This window comes from Natator depressus, chromosome 5 (assembly GCF_965152275.1).
Source record: "Natator depressus isolate rNatDep1 chromosome 5, rNatDep2.hap1, whole genome shotgun sequence".
Classification (NCBI taxonomy): Eukaryota; Metazoa; Chordata; order Testudines; family Cheloniidae; genus Natator; species Natator depressus.
Genome location: NC_134238.1, coordinates 40,843,621 through 40,865,841, shown reverse-complemented (window position 1 = coordinate 40,865,841; position 22,221 = coordinate 40,843,621). Strand labels below are relative to the sequence as shown.

Genomic DNA, 22,221 nt, shown 5'->3' with positions numbered 1-22,221 from the left:
TGGGTGCACAGGAAATGTAAGATCAGGCTCATCAACAGCTGCTGTGTTAAAAAAAGAAAAGAAAAATTTACACTAACAACTGGGCTAAAGAAGAAAGGACTCTGGTTATTATCTCTGAATCCTTTGCATCTGGTGTTTTGAAGATGTATTGGGGGAAATGTTTTGAGCCCTGATCCTGCAAACGTTTGTGCATGTTAATAACTTTACACTTGTGAGTAGATCCATTTAATTCATTGGTATTACTAACTGCATAAAGTTACTCGTGTGTTTACATGATCGATGCCTTCATTGATACTTGCCTTTTTTAATTATCAGTGTTTTTTCCTTCAGTAGTTTTGCTGAAATATTTAGAAAATACGAATTAATTAGGGTTAAAAATTGAGAAAATACAATGCATAATTAAAGGGTGTTTTTCCTCTTATTTATCTCCAAATAAAAAGTAATGAAAATTTGAAATGTGCAAAATAATAGTTGTAGAACATTCACTTGTGAAATTATTTTCCTTTGGCAAGGTGTATGGAAAAAATCTAGTGGGGGAAAACCCAAAACAAAACAAAGGTGTTGGCAAAATTTACAGGAATGTTAGAAATTTTTAATAAATGTTGGCATAGAGATTCTTTAAAAATTCTAACATATTCACATGTGAAATTAAAATAAAAAAGCATCTTTCCTATTTTATGCACACTAACTGAACAATCATATTTAGCAAAATATAAAGCTTTCTAACAAAGGAACTCTGTGTGACTTTTGGCTTTCTTTATGTTATTTGTTCCACTTCATTAAAATATTATTTTTGAACATGGGCATACTTTGAAAAAACCCAACAATGATTATAAAGAAGAAAACATCAACTTTTTCAAGAATGATGACCCTCGCTGAAATGTGAAATTTGTCAGACTAAACACTACTAATGCATTAGAACAGAGACCTTTGGCTCCAGGTATTTTGTCATTCACCCCACCTTTTATTGGCATATTTAAAGATCATAGGCAATTTTTATCACAGTATCTATTTCTTTGCCCAGGTGGAAGAATATAGATTAAGGACCCAATCTTGCAAACACTTAAGCATATCTTTATACACTTGGGGCTTTTCTATACTTGAACTGATACAGCAGCACAGCTGTAGCACTTCAGTGTAGACACTATCTATGCCGATGGGAGGAGTTCTCCTGTTGGCATAGGTAATCCATATCCCTAAGAAGTGGTAGCTAGGTTGATGGAGGAATTCTTCTGTTGACATCGCTGTCTACACTGGAGTTAGGTCAATTTAACTATGTTGCTCAGGAATGTGGATTTTTCACACCCTATAGTGATGTAACTGGGGCAACTTAACTTTTTAATGTAGACCAAGCCTTGAATATTCCCACAAAAGACAGAGGAGTTCTCACATGCATAAGGTTGCACAAGTGCTTAACTGTTTGTAGGATTAGTGCCTAGTCCTGAAGGGTTACACAACATTTCTTTTATTGGTTTCATTTTTTATTTTTAATTCTACAACTAGAGGTGGTTATGTTTCCAATGAGAACAAACAGACTTAGAACAGAAATGAAAATCAGTCTTGTGTGGCTCAGAAATTATTTAAAATTTTTTGAAGATAACATTAAATCCATTTAATTGTCTAAAATGAGTATTTTTGTTAATTAATATTAACTCATGAGAAATTATTCTGATCTCTTAATTCCCTCCTAATTATAATTTTTCACCATGGGTGTACCATTTCACTGTTTGTTTATTTGCAACCTTATCTGTTTCACACACCCAATGCTGTTAAAACTAAGAACTAAATACATGATATCATAACTGTGATTAACAGTCAATAGAGTTCCTAATTCCTTTGGTCCTTTATGTTGAACAGTTCAGGCCGTGGTACTTGCCTTGATAATGAGCCTCCCAAGCGTGACTTTCTTTATCCTGCTGTGGCCCCAGGTCAGGTGTATGATGCTGATGAACAGTGTCGCTTCCAGTATGGAGCAACATCCCGCCAATGTAAATATGGGGTAAGAAGTCTTAATCCTTATGCTGAGTGTTCTGCTTAGTCATTTGTATATATTCCTTCATGACAAAAAATTTAGTTAGATGCAATACTGAGTTACAGTTTTCCTATAGTAATCCATGCAATACCGCCTGTGTAAATAAAGAGCAAGAGGTTTTAATCCTTATGCTGCATCTTTTGCTTGAGTCATTTGTGTATACTGTGTTCCCAAATGTTTGGGTAATAATGAATGTATGCAGTGTTGTGGTAGCTGTGTCAGTCCCAGGATATTAGAGAGACAAGGTGGGTGAGGTTTTATCTTTTATTGGACCAACTTCTGTTGGTGAGAAAGACAAGCTTTCAAGCTTACACAGAGCCTGACCTGAAGAAGAGCTCCGTGTAAGCGCAAAAGCTTGTCTCTGTGGGTATTAATGAGTTGGATAAGTGTCCTTTAAGTAAGGCAGGCCAAATTAGGCTCATTAGGCTCAGTCCTGCTTCCTTTGAAGTCAGTTTAAAAACTCCCATTGACTTCCAGGGGAGCAGAATCAGGCCCACAATGTATCAAATCTTGAAATATGAAGTTTGTGGTGCTGGCTTTCATTTTTTAATTTAAAGCTACATTTTGCGGTCATTTTCTACTTTTTTTTTTTTTTTTGGCCAGGTCTATCTGTTTCAATTCATATTTGCTGGCATTGAGGTTGTTTCACACGCTGCTCAAATCTCCTACTAAAAAAAAATAAATGGGCAGGAACACAGAGTAATGAGAAACTAAATAGCCAAAAAGGATACGAAAATAGCTGCTGATAAGAATGGCAGAGTGAAAGATTTATTCTCCCCCACCAAATTTCAACTGAATTTCCAGTAGGGATAGCAATAGCTATTTGCACACTACTATTTTAAACAGTTTATGCAATGTATTTTAAAATATTGTTTTAAAGAAAATCTTGCAGCCCAAGATTACATCTGTTACAATGATGCTTTCATCAATGATAGTCATCAAATAGATTCAGTAGGTGAAGATTAAATCTGAATAAAGCTAAAAAAGTTCATTTTGTAGTTTACAATAGTACTGTTTTAAATGAATCATTTATAATATATGAAAGAAAATGAAAATATTTAGATCATTCAAATAAACAGTGTAATCATTGCACTTGCAGTAATCACTTCTAATAGAGCTAAAATACAGAGGGAGTTTGTTTTTAATAACCTTTGGGTGATAAATCAGTATCATTCTTGGGATGGGTTTTAGGCTGATCATATAGGGCAATGGATTTAATAATTTTATCTTGCTGGAGGGTCTCCCATTCTTGATCCCCCACCAAAGCAATTTTTGCCTTTATTGTTTCTCTTTAAGTTCTTACTCCTTACCCCTTCTGGTTTCAGGGCCATGTTTTCTCTCAGTACATCTAGGGCACACTCTCCTTTTTTCTTCTCTCAAATTCCCATCACACTCTCTCTCTCTCTACTTTCAGAATAAGAAAATTTTCAGGCATTTAAACCATTTTCGGGACGATGCCCTTTTGAAGTATACTGCATTTTAAATCAAACTGGAAAGTTAATTTTGTGCAAAAACTGACCAATGCACATGTATATTAACTTTTTCATAGTCTCTTTGCTAACCTATATTATCATTGTTGTTGATTATCATACTGTATGGTAGTATTCTATTCTTAAACCAATATCTTTCCCTTAAATATGAAAACAAATAGACATAAGGAAGATTTATGTAATCTTGGGTTTATGATTCCTGCTTTCTTTTCTTAATTTTTTTCTTTGTGTATTATATTAAGAAAGAAAGACTCCTGTGTATCTACGAAACAGGCTGAAAACCTAGAAGAATTAAGACACTGTTTAAAACAAACCAGTAATCTTAGTGTGACATCACGAATGCTGTGAACTGATGTGATGTAATGTACCACATCAGTGAGTTAAGCAACAATTCTAAAAAAGTGTCTCAAGGAAAATAAATCACTTTTTAAGAGGATCTAAATACAGGATTCAGAATTGTATATATTTATACAATAGATTGTTTTGAAAGTCCTAGTACATCCTATCTGGGAAATAATGTACATTTAAAACATTATCCAGAATAACCATATGTATCTGAAAATGCAATTATTATCATGTAAATGATACACATTTCAAGTGATGACTTTGAGGAAAGAGGAATGTCTTCTCTGGGAGTTTGATAACAGTTTGGGAGTATTCATGTGAAAAAGGGCTTCTCACATGAGCAAGGGTTTGCAGGACTGAATTCTGGATCTAAATGCTAGGAAGAGCTAGGCTGAATATTTATTTATATATTTTCATTTAAAAACAAGCACGTAAACAATGCTTTGGGTGCCTTGCTTAATTTAATTTTCACAGTAAATCATTGTAATAGCTTGGTCATCTCAGTTCAATAAAATAATATACAAATATGCACTAGTAGACATAATAAAATAAAAGCTCATTCACAGTAGACATAATATAATCCTTCCAACAGTCAGTCCTCTCCCTGTCAAAATGCTTGTGGGAAAAGACGGGCATTATAGTGTGTCCGTTAGGTTAACAAATTTGGACCTTGGTGCCCAAGAAAGGAATGAATTCTGAAGTAAAGAAAACTTTACAGAGCTCTAACAGTAGATCCCTTTCTCTAGCTTGACTGACTCCACTGATCTCAGCTATGGCTGTATGGTATGGGAAGAGAGACTGTCAACCTCTCAAATAGAACTGCTTGGGAATTTTGTAGTGAAATGGTTTTTCATTAGAAAATACCAGTATGTTGAAACCAAAACTTTTCACAAGAATGTACCAGTCTTGACAAAGCTTTCATCAGGAAATGTTTCTCAGAACCAGGATGGAATTTCTGGTCAAAATGAGAGAGAGATTCCCGCACCCCAGAATAGTCCACAGGTTAGGATGCTCACTGGGGATGTGACAGACGTAGGGCTAAAACGTCAGTCTTCAGGTGAGTGTCCTGTTCACCAGACTATTGTAGGGTGGGTCTTTTTCAAGTTGTCCTGTTGTAGCTGTTCCACTTCATATAATTAATTAATTGGTCCAGTGAGAGTGACTCTATAGCTTAGTGGTTCAGGCATTTAGTTAGGATATGGGAGACTCAGGCTTGTGTCCCTGCTCTGCTATTTTCCTGCATCCCAAGACAGAGCCCTAACCACTGAGCTACTGAGTCAGTCTCTCTCACTGTCTCCTGTTAGAACTGTTCCACTTTGTATAAATAATTAAATATTCATGGGGTCAGAGAGAGCGAGACACACTGACTCTATAGCCAATGGTTAGGGCACTCACTTAGGATGTTTGAGATTGACGTTCAAATCCCTGCTCCAATGACTATTTAACTATTTATTCTCAGTGGAGCAGTTCCAATAGAAGAGCTTGTGGGAGACATACCCTGGAGTAGCCAACACCCTAGTAGATAGGGTGCTGACGTTCAAGTCCCTGGCCCAAATCAGGTAGAGCAAGGACTTGAACCTGGATCTCCCATAAATCAAGTCAGTGCTCCAACCACTGGTCTTTTGGGTGTTCCAGGGCAGGAAACTTTAGTTTTTTTGAAAAACTTCAAAATTTCCCAAGTTGGAATGGGAAAATTTTATGCTTTGTAGGTAAGGCCCTACTTAAATTGTGGAATGACTGTCCAAAAACTGCTGAATTGTGGACAAGCCATGGAAAATCACAGAAAAGTAATGGACCTTATTATTTGCAGTAATAAGATCTATTATTACTTTTTTTGCAATTTTCCACTGTTGGCTGCCTGGGGCTGAGAGCAGGGGCTCCCACTGTCAGCCACCCAGGCCTCCCACTGTCAAATTTGCGGTGGAAGACTAATATTGTGGGATCTGCAATTTCCGCAATATTGCAAATTAAGTAGGGTGTTATTTATAGGTGTAATCTATCCTGGACATGTATTGACAGACACTGCAATATTAAAGCCTGTGGGGAAAGATTCTGCTATCATTTACACCTATACAAATTCCATTGTCTTAAAAAGCTAAAAAAAAATGTCTTCAATAGATCTGCATAAATGAAAGCAGAATTTGTTTATTGTTAATTAAATGTACCTGTCCCACTTGGGGTTGTGACCTCCTCAGCAGTCAAAATCTCAGATAGTACTACAGCCCAGATCTCACCCTCCAGTAAAGATGCTCACAGTCAGAAATGAGTCAGAAAGGAAAGAAAACTTCAAGATTCCCCTTAAAAACTTCCCTGTCATATCTAGGTAGACAGCCATTAGGGACTATTTAGATTTATTTAAGGCCCTACTTAATTTGTGATATTGCAGAAATTGCAGATCCCACAATATTAGGCTTCCACTGTAATTTTGATAGCGGGAGCCCCTGCTATGTGCTGTGCTGACAGTGTGAGCCCTGGCCGCTCTGGGGCTGAAAGCAGGAGCTTCCACTCTCAGTCCCAGGCGGCCGACAGTGAGAGCCGCCGCTCTCAGCCCCCGGCAACTGACAATGGAAAATCATGGAAAAGTAATAATGGAACTTTTTACCACAAATAATAAGGTCCATTATTATTTTCCTGCAATTTTCTGAGGCTTGTCCTCATGGGCAGCGGGTATAATAGGCCAGGGAGGCTGCCTCTGCCACCGGATGCCTGGTTGAGGAGTTTGGCGGGGGAAGTTTTACTTTATTATGCCCCATGCAGGTCCCGGAGCAGCTGAGGAGGTGGTATGTGCTATTCAGCTTCCTGGGTTAATCAGTAATCTCCCTGGACTCTGGAGAGATTACTGATGACCCAAGAAGCTGAGTAGCAGTTCTATTTTATATATTTAGGCTGGGATTTTCAAAGGGGCTTAAGGGAATTAAGGGCCCAACTCCCACTGATTTTTGATCAGTGTTGGGCATCTAACTTTCCTTTGTGCCTTTGAAAATTCTAGGCTTATACCTTCCTTATTATTTAGAAAAAAAAATTGACTGCAAACCATCTAGTTGTATTCATAGTTAGCCTTTATAAGTGATTTCTATCACTGTTTCCCTCCCCATTCTCTCTATGTGCTTATTACATTTACTTGTTACTTCTGGTCTCAAAGTAGGTCCTAATCCTGCAAACACTTATGCACATTCTTAACTTTAAACACCTGAGGAGTCCCATTTATGACTCACGCTTAATTTAAGTACATGCACAAGTATTTACCTCAGATTGTGGGTGCTTCAGTGTCACTATCTATCTATGTGTTTGTATGAAATGTAATACAAGGGGGCCTTGACTGTGATGAGGTCTCTGGCTAGTAGTGGTGGTGATTACACTCTTATGATTACTACTACTACTAAACAAAATATCCTCTCTCCTCAGTTGTCCTTCTTCCTGCTGACAACACGGTTTCAGCAGGAGCCTGGCTGCCATTAGCTGGGTCTCCCTCTGGTTGTCTTGTAGTAGCTGCACCTAGAGTTTTTTTTTCTCCAAAAATATTCAATATTGGTCTAACACTTCTCCCATTGAAGCCAGTGGCAAAACTCCATAGAGTTAGCTCGAGAGCACTTTTGAAAACCCCACGCAGGGAGATAATGCTACTTTGAGGAATATTAACTCCTTCTTAGATATCTGCTAGGATAATCTTGGAATCATAAGAGGACAGTGACACATGATGTTGTCTACCTCCTGAGGCCCTTACACTCAAGAAGCCCTTTGGAGCTCCTCTCATGCTGATCTATAATGAAGACACATCCACAGGATACCAGGGAATTACCAAAGGCAAATATGAGATCCCAGTAGAGTTACTCTAAATTTATACCTATGTAAACTGAGAGGAAGACTTGCCCCAATGTATGTAAAATGTGAATTTTCTGTGTAGATTACATTTTCAGAGTTGTGTGGAATTTTAGCCTCATGACTTTCATTGGGCCAAATTCTGCCATAAGATACATGTGTACAGCTCTTCCTGATGTCAGTACATGCCTTAAAGGCACTGTCCCTTATTAAGTGCAGTGCAGAGGAGTTTTCTGGGGTATTTTGGCACTGTAGTTCCCTGGCATTCATGTGGAACATGGATACTGCTACACCTTTTAAGTTGATGTAGTTCCTCTCTGTGATAGCCAACCATGGCCCCAGACTTCCCCATTCTCTTTGAGTGCTAGTGCCACTGGTGGTGCAAGATCTCTTTGTCTTTGAGCAAATGCAATGGGAACATTTGTCACTGGCCTCTGCATAAGGACAAGAAAGGGGTGAAGGCTCCTTGCCTTGTCTCCCCAAAACCTTGAGCACCTGCACAATGACTGGTCAAAGTCTGGCTCTGGGTTAATTCAGGAAGGAATCTCAGCTTTGTCTTCGAATTTTCTTGTTTTATTAGTTTAAATAATACTTGAAATATGCATGACTTTAACTATGGTTTTTGTGGTTTAAAATAATGCATAGCTTTATTACTGGTTTGCATCAAGTCATAGTACTGGGCCACAGATTCTTAGGGCAATGGCTAAAACCTCAGACATTTTTATAGAGGTTAACACTTTATGCATATGGTTGACTTTGTTGTGGTGCATTTTATTATCTGTGAAGATGTTGACTGCTAATGTGGACTTATGGATAGTGCTTAGCCATTCTTTAGTACACTAATTGCCTCCTTTGCTGCTGCACCTTTAATGGAATACAGACAGATACATCAGGGGACAAACTTTGTTTCATGTGCCAATGCCTGCTTCTACTGGGGGAGCCATCTATGCACATCTAAGAATAGAATACATCAAGTAATGTACTTTAGCAGGGACTGATATTTCTCTTGTTGGTCATGGTCTGATGTGTGTAATCAAGCTCTCCAGTCAAATTGTCAGCTACGATACCAGTAAACTCAAATGTCAGAGTTCTTATTTGCATTTTGTTTGTGCTATCTGAGTTAGGATTGCCAACTTTCTAATCGCACAAAACCAAACACCCTTGCCCTGCCTCCTGCCCCTTCTCAGAGGCCCCGCCCCCTGCTCACTCCATTCCCCCTCCTCTGTCACTCGCTCTCCCGCACCCTCATTCACTCGCTCTTTTTCACCAGGCTGAGGCAGGGGTTTGGGGTGCAGGAGTGGGTGAGGTCTCTGGCTGGGGGGTACAGTCTCCAGGGTGGCCAGAAATGAAGGTTCAGAGTGTGGGAGGGGGCTCTGGGATGGGGCAGGGAGTTGGGGTGTGTGCTCTGGGATGGGGCCAGGGATGAGGGTTTTGGGGTGCAGGAGGGGGCTCTGGGCTTGGGGGAAGCCAAGTGGTTTAGAGTGTGGCAGGGGGCTCCAGGATGAGTCAGGGAGTTGGGGTTTGGGAGGGGGTACGGGCTCTGGGCTGGGGGTGTGGGTTCCAGGGTGGGGCCAGAAATGAGGGGTTCAGGGTGCAGAAGGGGGCTCCAGCCTAGGGCAGGGGATTGGGGTGCAGGCTCCGGGAGGGTGTTTGGGTGCAGGAGGGGGTTCAGAGCTGCGGCAGGGGATTGGGGTGCAGGAGGGGGTATGGAGAGTGGGCTTCTGGAGATGCTTACCTCGGGGGGCTCCCCGGAAGCGGCCGGTATGTCCCTCGACTCCTAGGCAGAGGTGGTGGTGTGCGCCGCCTCCACCCACAGGCGCCGCCCCAAGTTCGCGGCCAATGAGAGCTGCAGAGCTGGTGCACGAGGTGGGTACAGCACGCAGAGTGCCCCTGGATATCCCTTCACCTAGGAGCCAGAGGGACACGTCGCTGCTTCTGGGAGCCATGCGGAGCCAGGTAGGGAGCCTGCCAACCCCATCAACCGGACGTTTAATGGCCCGGTCAGCAGTGCTGACTGGAGCCACCAAGGTCCCTTTTCGACCGGACATTCCGGTCGAAAACTGGACACCTGGCAACCTTAATCTGAGTGCAAATGAAGTTCAAGTCATGCAACCTGCAATAGGAAGCACTCACATTGTCTCAAAATGGGCAGCCTCAGCACACATTCTCACACCAGGGAGTGCTCCTCTACTTTCAGCAGCCTACCTAAGATGGGCACACACACATCACATTGGCACTGGAGAGCACTCATGTTTCCTACCAAATAGATTTCCCAGCAGTGGCTGGACTAGCTGTGCCTCTGCTGTTCTTGGGAAGCCTGTTATGAGGCAGTGGGAGTGCCCATGAACCTGATTGCCATCAATGGAAAGTTACTGGAAACTTTAATCCATCAATCAAATGGCACTGATATTCATACCTTCACTGCTGCAGCCTCCCTGAGGACCAAAATCTCTGCCTTCTACTGCCCAGGTTTATACTTCTGTTTCCTTCCTTGAGTAGATTGCAGTGCCAGGGAAAGTTAAGGACTATATGTGACTTGTCTGAATTTTAAGAACAGAGCTTAAAGCCTCTTGCAGCTGGTCTCAGCATACACTGTCAGAATATCTTAACTAAAAAGAAAATGGCCAATTAATTTTCATACTTTTCAAATCCAGAAAAAAATAATGGAGCAGAATGAATGGGCAGCAATTATTTCCGGTTCTACAGTACTTCTTTCAGTGGAAAATAAAACTGCAAAAGGATTGAAGTTATAGTAGACATTGTAGTGAGGTGGTCTAGTTTTAAATATTCAGAGGGCATAAAAGTAATGTATTGTCACGCTTGTATTTTGACATACTAATGCATGTTTTATATATATAGAAATAATCAATGCTGCAGAAGTAGCATGACCTACCACTTGCGGTGAATGAAGTGTTCCTTGTTGTACACAAGAACCTACTCCAGCTAAGTGATGTTGATGAGATATGCTGTTAGCCTAACTTGGGGCCTTTGTGATGATGGAAATAAATGTGAGGAAGTGAGAGCAGATTCTGAGAGATGCTTTTCCAAAAAGAAAAAAGAAAAATCAACTGGGGGTCTTCACCTGAATAACTGACAGTTTCCACCTTTTCTTCGTTCCCTCATACATTATGAGATATAGTGTGAATTATGTTTTCATAAATTCTTATCTAGTCCCTCCTAACTCACTGTTTTGTGACCTTCTTTTTCCACTTGATTCGTATCACACCGAAGTCACATTGTATTTTAATGTTTGTGTTTGTCAGAAGAGCCTAAATAATTCAATTGGGCACTGATTTATACCTTTTTGTATCTAGTTTATAAATGTGTGCTAAAACTTTTTGTAGGCTGAGAGAGGATCTGAGCTTTTGACATTATGCTTTATCATTATAGGCTCTCTAATATCTATTATTCTTTAAGGTGAGAGTATCTTGGCGATCAAGTGCAAAATCTGTTATCACTAAGGGTCCAATCATGCAGGTCTTTCTAATTCAAAATTATTGAAGTCTGTCAGAGTTTTGCCTCAGAAGTACTTTCATGATCATTCCCCTAAGTAAAAACCAGTTTGAATTACTGCTTTGTTCTTGAACAGTACTTGCATCTTTTTTAAGATTAGCATGGGTTCTGTTAAGGAGGACCATAGACTTGGCTCTTTCTAATACTTCGTGGGTTTTTCATCCTTTTCCATCCTTTGCCTTACAGACTCCCACAAAGGCAACATCAGCCAGCATCCTGACTCAACTCCCACTTTCCCCTCCAAAGCACTCCTGTGTTCATCTCTCCCTACCTTTAAAGATGAACACCAGAGCACACAAAAATTAAACGTAGGCATACCACCGAGGCATGTAGGCCCGGTAGTTCAATTTTAAATGGAGGAAGGAGAGCCAGTGACCAAATGGGGGTCACAGAAGGATGGTAAATTACAAGATGGATTAGGAGCCATAAATGACAGTTCAGAGGCTGGAAGGTGGTTGGGACAGAGATAGGAAAAGCTGTGTGGGTCTGAAAGAAAAGGTGTTTGTTTCAGGCTGACTTACTGAGTGGAACCGCTGTAGTTTTGGAAAAGTTCAGATAAGCACCCAATACTTAGTCAAATAAGATGGTAACATAATATGTACAGATCGTCTAAGTTTAAGAATGACACTTCACATTCCTTCAGCATGTTTTGATTCATAACATGCTGCACTGCTTAATGAGCATTTATGGAAATGGAGCATTAAAAATATTAACTTTTGGGTGCTTATCTGAACTGAGCAAAACCTCTGAACTGTCTGAGGTTCACCCATGATTCGTAATCACCCTCATAATTCTTAACGTGTAATGAATAATATTTTTGTTGTGAGGGTGGAAATAAACCAGGCAGAAATTTTTGTAGATCTCAATTATGTCAGAATTCAAGAAAATTATTTTAATGCTCTATTTTAACAAATGCTCATCAAAGGGTGCAGCATATTACGGATCAATACATTCTGAAAGAATGTAAAGTTCCAATTTTTAAGATTTTAAAATTTTATTAAAGAAAATCAAATCTCAATTTTATCATTAATTCATGTTTCTAGTCAGTGTGTTTCCCATCTTATTTTTCTGAATATTTTGGGTTTGAAAAAAGCCAAATTCTTTAATGAATTTTATTTGAGGCTTTCATTTGAGTCTAGATTTTGGAAACAGCACAGCAAGTTGATCTTTCTCATATTATTGAGTTTTCATTGTGCTGTATTGTTATTATCATTTTATCATTATCATTATTAATATTAATATGTAGGATGCTTATCTGTTACATAATTTAAAAATGCCTGTATGTAACTCTGCATGACATACAGAAAGAGGCTCCATCATTTATAGCATGTAGGCAAAGGAAGATAATTTGATTTGCTGTTTTTTTTCTCTAGATGGGTTCAGCTTTGTTTAATTTACTGCAAATACAACCATCCGAATTCCAAACTGAAGTCATGGAGCCCTAAGATACACCGTTACAGGTTGTCATCTATCTTGTCTTAATCTTATGAAAGGCCTCAGCTTCAGTTTATGTTTCCTGGATTTTAAAACACTTTCCATTGTTTTCTTTACAAATTAATAGGTATTACATCCAGAAATCCAGTCACTGACTTTGAGCTCACTGATTAGCTTTCAGATTGTTTCCTTCTTTTACCATGATCCTTTTTATACAACAGGATTAAGATCTGTTTGAAGTCAGGGAAAGGATATACTATCCTCATTTGATGTCCTAAAAGGAGTGGGGCTATCAGGTCACCTTATGTAGATTTTGTTTGTTTGTTTGTTTTGTGTGATAAAACATCAGTATCCTTTTTAATAGTGGCTCCGGCCCTGACCTTTCCAGGGCAGTGCTCTCCCATGGTTTTCAGACTGGCTTATTGGAAACAGCTGTTTAGAGATGTTACTGATAGGATAATGGTAATAAGGAGAGTGTCTCAAATCCATAATCAAGGAGTAAAGTTAGTGCTAGGTTTGGGGCTGCCCTGGAGGGCAGAAAGCTTTTGCATCATAATAATTCTTTTAAAGCCTTTCTTTCTAATTTTTCCAAAATTAGTTGAAAATAAAGAACACACTGAGTCAGATTTATCCCTGGTGTAATTCCAATTTAATTCAATAGAGTTATGTTACAGGTATCTATATTTCAACTTTTATTCTTTTAAATTAGCATATTGGGGAAAACAAACTTTTTCATATTTGTTATAATATGTAAAAGAATCTACAGAATATGTTTTTATTTTTTTAAATTCTCTACATAGAATGATAAATTGTGTTGTTGTGGTCAGTAAGGCCTTAGTACGTTCCATGATTTTCCACAAATAAAAATATTATATACATGTGGAGTGATATGATATCGTAATTTTTTAAGTAGAACTCCCTTATTATTTATATGGGGAGTACTGCTTAAAAACTAGTATGGAAAATCCCTTGATACTTTTACTTAATTCTTTATTTCATTCCTTATGTATCAATCCTGCAGTTTTTACTGAGGCAAACTCCCACTGAAGCTAATTCTGAGTAAAGACTGAAAGCTCATAATATTACTTAGCTCGTATACTGTAGCACACAAAGTGCTTTACAAAAGAGGTAAGCATCATTATCCCCATCTTACAAATAGGGAAACAGAAGTGAAAGGACTTGCACAAGATCACCCAGTGGCTGAGCTGTGAATGGAACTCAGGTCTTCTGCGTCTCCTACCAAGTTATTTATTTGTAGTTACACACTATAGGGTAAGATTCATCTGTGTGCTACAGTAACTTTGTGCTGCTCAGATGCCACAAAGTAGCCCGGGTGCAGCAGAGAATCTGTCCCATAATTGTCAAGAAATGTTTAACGTTTAATAACTCTTCACTTTGATACTGCTACTCTGACATTGGATGGGTGAAATGTTTGTTCTAATGATCATTTGTCCCTTAATAGTAAAATACAAATACGGTAGATATCAGTCTCAACTGAGGGAAACTATAGATATTGATATTTGAAGTTAAAGTTCAACTTTGAAAACTGTAGGCTGTGCTGAAATTCATCGTACTAGCAGCTAGGCTGTTAGGTAGTCTAGAGTTATGATAATCATTCAGATGACCCTGGAATTTAAAGGTGTTTAAAATCCAAACCAGGATCCAAATCTGACTTTTGCAAATGGCTTCTGTATTTATGAGTGGAATCAAAACTCTGTATCCAAAACCACAAAAACTTTGGGCTGTTTAAAATCCTGATCCAGACTTTGCAACCTGAGCCCAACTATTAATTTAAACATTAAAGTTGCTTAGGTGCGAACATAAGTAGTGAGGTTACTTGCAGGATGATCACAAATGAGGTGAGATCTCTTTGACATTTGCATCAATATAAAAAGATGTCTAAGCCACATGTTATGGCACATGGGCCAAAAGATAATGAAATGGGACATGAGATCCCCATACCTTATCTGAAAGCTGAAACAAAAAAATTTCAGATGTTCCATTTGGAATCCTTTCTAAAATGGATTGGAGTCAGGAGTCCTGGTTAAAGGCATATGTTTATGGTTTGATATGAATTTTGAAACAGAGTTTAATCAAAGTAAAATTAATAAATCGATGAAATAGATTTTTCAAGGTGTTACTTTTTTGGCTTGTCTTCTTTGCTTTCCCTCCGCTCCATGATCTTTTAAGCAATATAAGCATCTGACAATGTATTTCTTTATATATGAGACTGTTGCCACATGAGCAGTCCAGGTGCTGCAAAGGCAGGAGTCTTTCTCAATATGAGATTATCCAAATAAGTGTTTTCAATACTTCCGTGGGGGGAAAATCCTAAATTTGAAAATGAAGGCAGTTTCCCCATCAGTCATCATAAAAAATCCAGGATTGCTTTTGCACATGGCAACATCTTTCCTAAAAGGAGTCACTGAAATAATCAGATTTTCTGAGTAATCGCATCAACTTCAATAGAGCTCTAAAGGTCAACAGAAAATTGAACTTCAACTGTTTTAAAATTAAACTGGGTGCACACAGGGTGCAGACCATATAGTTAAAAATGGGACAAAAGCTCTAGAAAGTAACAAAGCCCTGATTCCCTCAGTACTTATTCCCCAGTCAGCTAGGACCATTCTATTGCAATGTATTTTAGAAAATCGTTCCTTTAATATTCCATATTTGTACCAACATTGAAGCTAAGAACACCAGGGGCCCAATCCTGCAAACATTCTCTGTGCACATCTCTCACTAATTTTAATTACTTCAGTGGAAGTTTTGCATACAGGGTGGCCTGCAAGATTGGATTCTAAGTTACTAATATTCAGTGGAAGCGTATAGTACAGGATCATTACTATAGCTACCAATAAATAAATATGTACAGTAATATTTCTGTATGTAGAATAATGGAAGAAAACTGAATCTTGCAGCAAAGTTTAATAGTTTTTACAAGCAAGGTGCATATAAGATGCAGCCTTAATCTAGATGTGGAAGACAGAGAACCTAATTATAAAAGTACAATGTATTTATAAAAATATCATTATAAAATGTGAAAGGTAAGATAAAAGTGCTTCAGAATGGAAATTTTCAGTTCTTTTAAATCTAAACTTTTCTAAAAGAGGGAACATAATGAGGCCTGATAGTCATTTCTTCAGCGAAACAGTGAATTTTGAGGGGAGAGCTGAGCGATATCTTTGACTTATTGGCACTGCCTTTTCCTTTAATTCTTTATATATGTGTTTGTCTGCATGTAAAATACTAGTAGGATATTATGTTAAACCACCATTAAAAGAGCTATAATAGAAATAAAAATTGCATTGGATCATTAAAAACATCTCTCTGATTATTTATCTTTGCATTTTAAATTTAAAATTTTTATTTCTTTCGGTTTAACAATAAAAAGCCCCACCTATAAATAAAGTCTAGACACCCCGACAATAATTAGATTCCCATCCACATAAAGATATCACCTCCCAGTGTAACACAAAAATTACTATACAAATCAATAAATACAAAAGCAAAATATGCCCCATTCCACTACACATAAAGAACATGATCCAAAAGCCATTGAAGTGAAAAGAAAGACTCCTGAAGTCTTCAGAGGTGTTTGGGTCAGGCCACAAAGCCCCAAAACCCCAAGCCTTCAACCTTTCTCAGAAGCCCTATAAATGGATGGCTTTTGCAGCGTACCCAGATGGTCCACAAATCTGGGCTAATTAAAATGCATAGAATTTCAAGTGCAAAAGTCAAAGATAAAGTATTTTAGAAGAAAAACTATATTGATTTATTTGATACCATCAATAGTTTGGGGCATGATGATATAAATCATCTATGAAAATCTCATTTATAAATTTGGGAAGTCTAAAAGAAATCTTTAATTTAGTATATTATTCAATTATTACAAAATTTATATATATCATTTTAGTTAACAGTAGCCTGAGCTCAGAACCTGCATGGTTTAAAATAATGGGAATAAAATACAATATTGCTTTTTTATATTTCAGAAGTAAAGTTATCATTCTACAAGTGGATATTTGGGGTGGATAGGTAAGGTAATGGGGATACATCAGCAGACAGTAAGACTTCTTTTAAAAAGACACCAAATACAGTATTAGCATTAAGCAGCAGGTTCTGCTTATGACAGAACATCACTTCCATGGAAACATGGAAGACACATTTTTGTAATCTACTGTTGATACTGCCAGATTTTGTTGGCAGAATACTTTGAAAGGCAAAGTATAGTGGCTTTGAAATTGCTCCAAAATAGTTTCCAAACTCTTTTAAAATACATATATAAAAATTCTACCCATTCTTATTATCTCTATTCAAAACAAACCATGTGTGTGTGCGCATACACACTTTTGTAGGAGGACTGGAAATAATTTTAGATTGTTATTCTGATCAACTTGCTTCTGCCTTCTTTCCTAGGAAGTGTGTAGAGAGCTCTGGTGCCTCAGCAAAAGTAACCGCTGTGTTACTAACAGCATTCCAGCAGCTGAGGGTACTCTTTGCCAGACAGGGAGCATTGAGAAAGGGGTGAGTTCAAATGATTTATTGTTTTAGAAGACGTATAAACACTGCAAAAATGAAAAACTGAAAGTGCTTACTCTTTGATACTTAGATGACATGCACTAATTCAGAATGTATTTGCATAATGAACTCCTCCCTAGTGGAAAAGTCCTAAATAATTTGATAGAAAATACCTTTTTTTTACACCAGTATCTATAATTTAATAAGAATTTTATCCTTGTTCTAGAATTTTATAGGTTAGCTTGAAAAATATGTAGAAAGGGTGTTATCCTCTATCAAATTCTATAGGTTTACAAATAAATTTCCATAAAACCCCAATTGATTTAATCTTTATTAAATTATATAGTACTCTTCCATAATGGATTATTTTAACTCTGGGCTCACCATGTTTTCATGAATGAGCCATGACATATATCTGGAGACTGAAAGTTTTTATTTTGTTTGAAGATAAAAAAAACTTTATTCTTCCAGCAATAAGCCAAATCACTCAGGCATGTAGAAAAAAGCTGTCATAGTAAAAGGCTTCTTTATGGTCCCCCATTTACCACTGACAGCTGTTTTGGCTTTTAGAGTTATTTCTATAAAACGCTGTTGTTTTCATAACTACTCAGTTTTAAAGGACTTTTCCATAAGAGCTGATAAACTTTCAGATGATAAGGGTTAACGGTGATATCTGCAGAAAGTAATTGTTTCAGTGGGGATACACAGAGATTTATTCTCTTCTATCTCAGATCTACAAAGGCTGTGTGTGTGTGTGTGTGTGTGTGTGTTTCTGCACATGTATATTTTTAATAAAAAATCTAACATTTTGTGTGGTTAGTAAAGAGCTCTGTTAATTTTTTTCCATGGAAAATTTTATGGCCGAAAATGTGTAGTCCATTCAGAACTATAAGCAGAAAGTGGAAATAGAAATATTTTAAAATAAATCAATTTACTGAATACAGAGAGAAACAGACCTGAAATAAATTGAGTTTCATACATCCATTTGCAAGGTAATATACAATGCACTTTACACAGGTTTGTTCAAACTGACAAGAATAATTGTATAAAACCATTCTGATAACTCTCTGGGAATTAGTGTATTTGTCAAAGCTACATTTGTAGATCAGTGTCTAAAATTTACTGCTCCAGACTGGATTTAGGCTAACAATGACCACTGTCATCTTTCCTCAGTTCTAACTCCTGCCATGTCAGCTGGGCTAGTTGCAACAAAGATTACACTACATTTTGACTTACAATCTGATGTTTAAATAAAGAGAATGAAAACTTTTGGGGAGCTGTCATAGTTTATTAATCCTTGCTGATGACTTCATTCAATATGTGCTGAGTTTGGAAGTATTGGTAAATCAAGTTAAATAATTTCAGTGATGGGGTCATAAAAATAGAATTTACAGTTAGCTAATAAAAATATGGAGACCTTCACATTCTACCAAAAAAGGAGTAATAGAAAATGATAGGATTCTTATTCTTAATCAGCAGTCTAGGTTTATTTTGGAAGCATCCACCCTAGCCAATGACAAGAAGCAATTTACCTCTATTTATATCTTTAAACCCATGAGACTACAGTGAAGAAGGAAAAATGCTCTAAAACACTGTTAGTGTCCATTTGCCAGAGATTACAATCATTCTCTTCTCTACAAAATATCATGTCCAGTCATCAGACACTTATTCCATCATTGGATTTTAGTAGCAGTCATGGGAGCATGTATGTTTTTTACAAATGTAAAATTATTCATTCCACTAAACAGTAAAGAAGCTTATATTTAAATTGAAACTTCAAAGTATCCTGTAAATTAGTAGTTCCTGATAGCAAAAAGCCATAAAGCACAAATTCTTTCCAAATACGAGGTTCAGTTCACCACACACTAAGGAGAATATAATAGCTTACATTTCTGTAACACCTATTATTATTATTAACACATATATTGAAGTTGTGCCTAAAGGCCACAACTGAATAGGTCCCCACTGTGCTAGGCACAGACCAATCATATTATAAATGACAATACCTATCCCAAAAAGCTTAACTGTACTTAAAACATATTGAGAAAACCAATTTCTGCTTTCAATTTAATTGGCATAAATTCTGAGTAAATGTGTTAAGTCAATGAAGTTACTCCAGATTTACAATGGTGTAAATGAGAGTAGAATTTGGTCCAGAGTGCAAGTGTGTGTAGTAAAGGCATATCTGCAGAGCTGGCAGCAATATCTGTAATTCAGATTTCCTAACATTTTTTATTACAAGGCCCTGCTTTCAGTTGCTTGTAAGCTTGCCAAACTTTACCCCATTTGGGCTGAAATTTTCTATGCAAGTTCTCCCTGAGGCTGAAGATATTTTTGAAAGTTTAAACAGCTATTGCTGACAAAGACATTATGGAATAATACATTGTTTTACCAATGTAAAAATTCTTATAACTGTTTTGTTGAGAAGCTCTAGTACTTTCATGCTTTGGTGCAGGGACGTGAAATTTGGCAAGGTGTTACCCTGGGCCAAAACGATGCCTTTTGCTTTCCTAGTGAAAACCCAGCCAGATTTGGCTGATGTAGGAGCCTGAGATATTATTGTTTGTCCTTCTGTCATACATTGCAGGTCTTCTGATGCTGCTTCTGCATAATATTACATATATAAAAAGTACTCTATTATAAAATCGTTAAGATTATTCTTTTCTTCATAAATTTATACATTTGTTTTGCTTGGAAAATGGATTATAGATTGCTATCAATTATTTTATTAGCTAAGTTATCTTTAGAAAATTGATACAGTATTGTTCAAACTTTGTCTGTTAGGTAAGTCACCAGCAGTTTTAAAAAAGTCATAACATACAGGCTGCAAGTAAAAGAATAAATAATGCAAACTTTTATAAATAATATTGCACATTTTTGTCATTACATTTAAAGCAACTCAAAAAGCATTAACTTTTTCTTAAACCATCAACCTGGACTTGTTTTAGTCAGTTTACCAAAGTCCTCACAATCTGCTTCAGATCTGAAATAGGTGATGAATTGCAGACCATGGCAAAATTACAGACAAACAAAAGGTACAGTAGGCAATTTACCCATTTTCCGATGAAGATAAGGTAACTGTTGAAGTGATTTATTTGTAGACACTTTGTTCAGCATCGTTTGGGGGGTATTTATGTAGAGATTTGTATCACTACTGATTTAAACTGCTTTTAAATCATGCCCCCAGCGACATCTTGATTCCAGAAATCTCCTTGATTATATTGTATCCACAGATTTTTCCCATTATTTTGCTTTCCTTAGCCTACTGACACATTTTACTGATTGTGATAATGAAAGTCAAACTGAGCTCCTAAGTCAATAGGTTATTTCTTGGAAATGGATATAATTGATAGTATAGGGTGCACAGCCAAGGTTCTCACAGCAAATTTCAGTTGTAAAATTCTAAATGAACACTATGAGTTGCTTAGGTTTTAAAGAAGAGATTGTTGCATGCAAAGTGTAAATATCCTATACACAAAGAACAGTGTCAGTGGAAAGCTTATTGTTGGATTTTGAACTACATACCATAACAACATATTATGGAAGCTCCAGTTGTAGCACCATAGCTAAGGTGAGATAAATATTGCCCTTAAAGTAAATTCAACCTCTTTGTATGAAAAATAAGCATATTCCCCTCAAATGTAACACCTGGCATCACACTTTATTTTGTCTTTAATGATCTTTATAACAGAATAACACAGATTGTTCAAACTTCCCCTATAATTAAACTCGCTGAAATCTTGAGCCTAGGCTATATTGAAAGCATTGCGAGTTTTTTTCTGATTAATGGACATTTAGTCCCATTTTTTCTCATTACTGAAAGTTACTGCTACAGCAGGGAAAAATAATAATTCTATCACAGAGACTTCTATAAAGAACTGCCCTTTTTCAAAATAGCTGCAATTTCCTGTTTTTCTCAATGGGACTAAGGCTATGATCCGCTTTTAGCAAATATGACCATTTTGTCCATTCACCTGCTCCTTAGTGTTCTTCTCCTATTCCTGGCAGCAAATGGGGCCACATTTTCTGTGAGGGAAGTTTGTGCCTCCAGTCCCATTAGAAAAATGAGAGGTGGTGGGCCTTTTGAAAGAGGACTTTTTTATTTCTTTGAAAGAGATTGTATTTACAAACCTCTGCTGAAGGATGAACTTTCAGTTTAAAAAAATAACAGCAAAAATGAGACTGCATCCTAAATATTTCTTTTCAAATGTAACCTATTGAACGCTTTTACCTAACAGAGAGCGGAGGTAGGAGGGGGATTTTGGGGTATATGTGTAGCAGGATATAGGGAAGTGCAAGAAGCAGTGGAAATTTGGAGGACAAGGGGGGGTGGGAAGTGTGGTGTACACCCTGTCTGTTTTGTACTGCTCTGGAAAAACCAGGCAGCAGAAAACACAGTTTGGCTGTTTTGTGGTGCTCCAGAATGATATAAAGTAGCCAGAGCACACCAGTAAATCTGTCCAGAAAAGTTAAAATTAAAAAATAGATTTAAGATTTTTACTTTGTATCTTCAGATTATTAGAAATACCACATGGTAATAGTCTCTTTCAATTTTTTGTTTTTGTATTAATTTTTTAATTAAAAAAACAAGGACATTTCCTGACAAAAATTATGTTAAAATGGAGTGAAGATTGATAATACATATTAGTATTGTAGGGTAGAATACATTACAAAGGTATTGTGACTATCTGAAAACAAAGTGTTATAAACCAAGAAAATTCACATTAAGATTAAATTGAAAAGAAATTCATGTATGCTAAGGGTATGGAAACATGCAATTAGTGCTTCCAAGCAGCTTTAACTTTGCTCTGCAGTGAAAGCAGAGGGGAAAATAAAAAGAAACTGTAATATGTCTTTAAAAATCAGTTTAATCAGTAACCACAAATATAAAAATGCCTTAATTATAGTCAATTATAGCTATTGAGTGGTGTCACAACAGGGTAGGGTTAAGATTGTTTGGATGTCCTAACTGCACAATTCCATGCTTTAAACTTGTTTAGATTTCCTTTAAGTTTAACTTTAACTCTGAATTTCCTGTATTTACAATGCTTGGTTTTGGGATAATTA

The 22,221-nt window shown here is 37.2% G+C and overlaps 1 protein-coding gene across 1 annotated transcript in view; it reads left to right on the top strand.

Moving 5' to 3' along the window:
* The window catches only part of ADAMTS6 (ADAM metallopeptidase with thrombospondin type 1 motif 6), a 316,147-nt gene that overhangs the window by 167,712 nt on the left and 126,214 nt on the right, over positions 1-22,221 (top strand). Inside the window, exons 11-12 of the mRNA XM_074952624.1 lie at positions 1,858-1,999; positions 17,053-17,160. Of these exons, the coding sequence (XP_074808725.1) occupies positions 1,858-1,999; positions 17,053-17,160 (250 nt within the window). The remainder of the gene's footprint in view (positions 1-1,857; positions 2,000-17,052; positions 17,161-22,221) is intronic.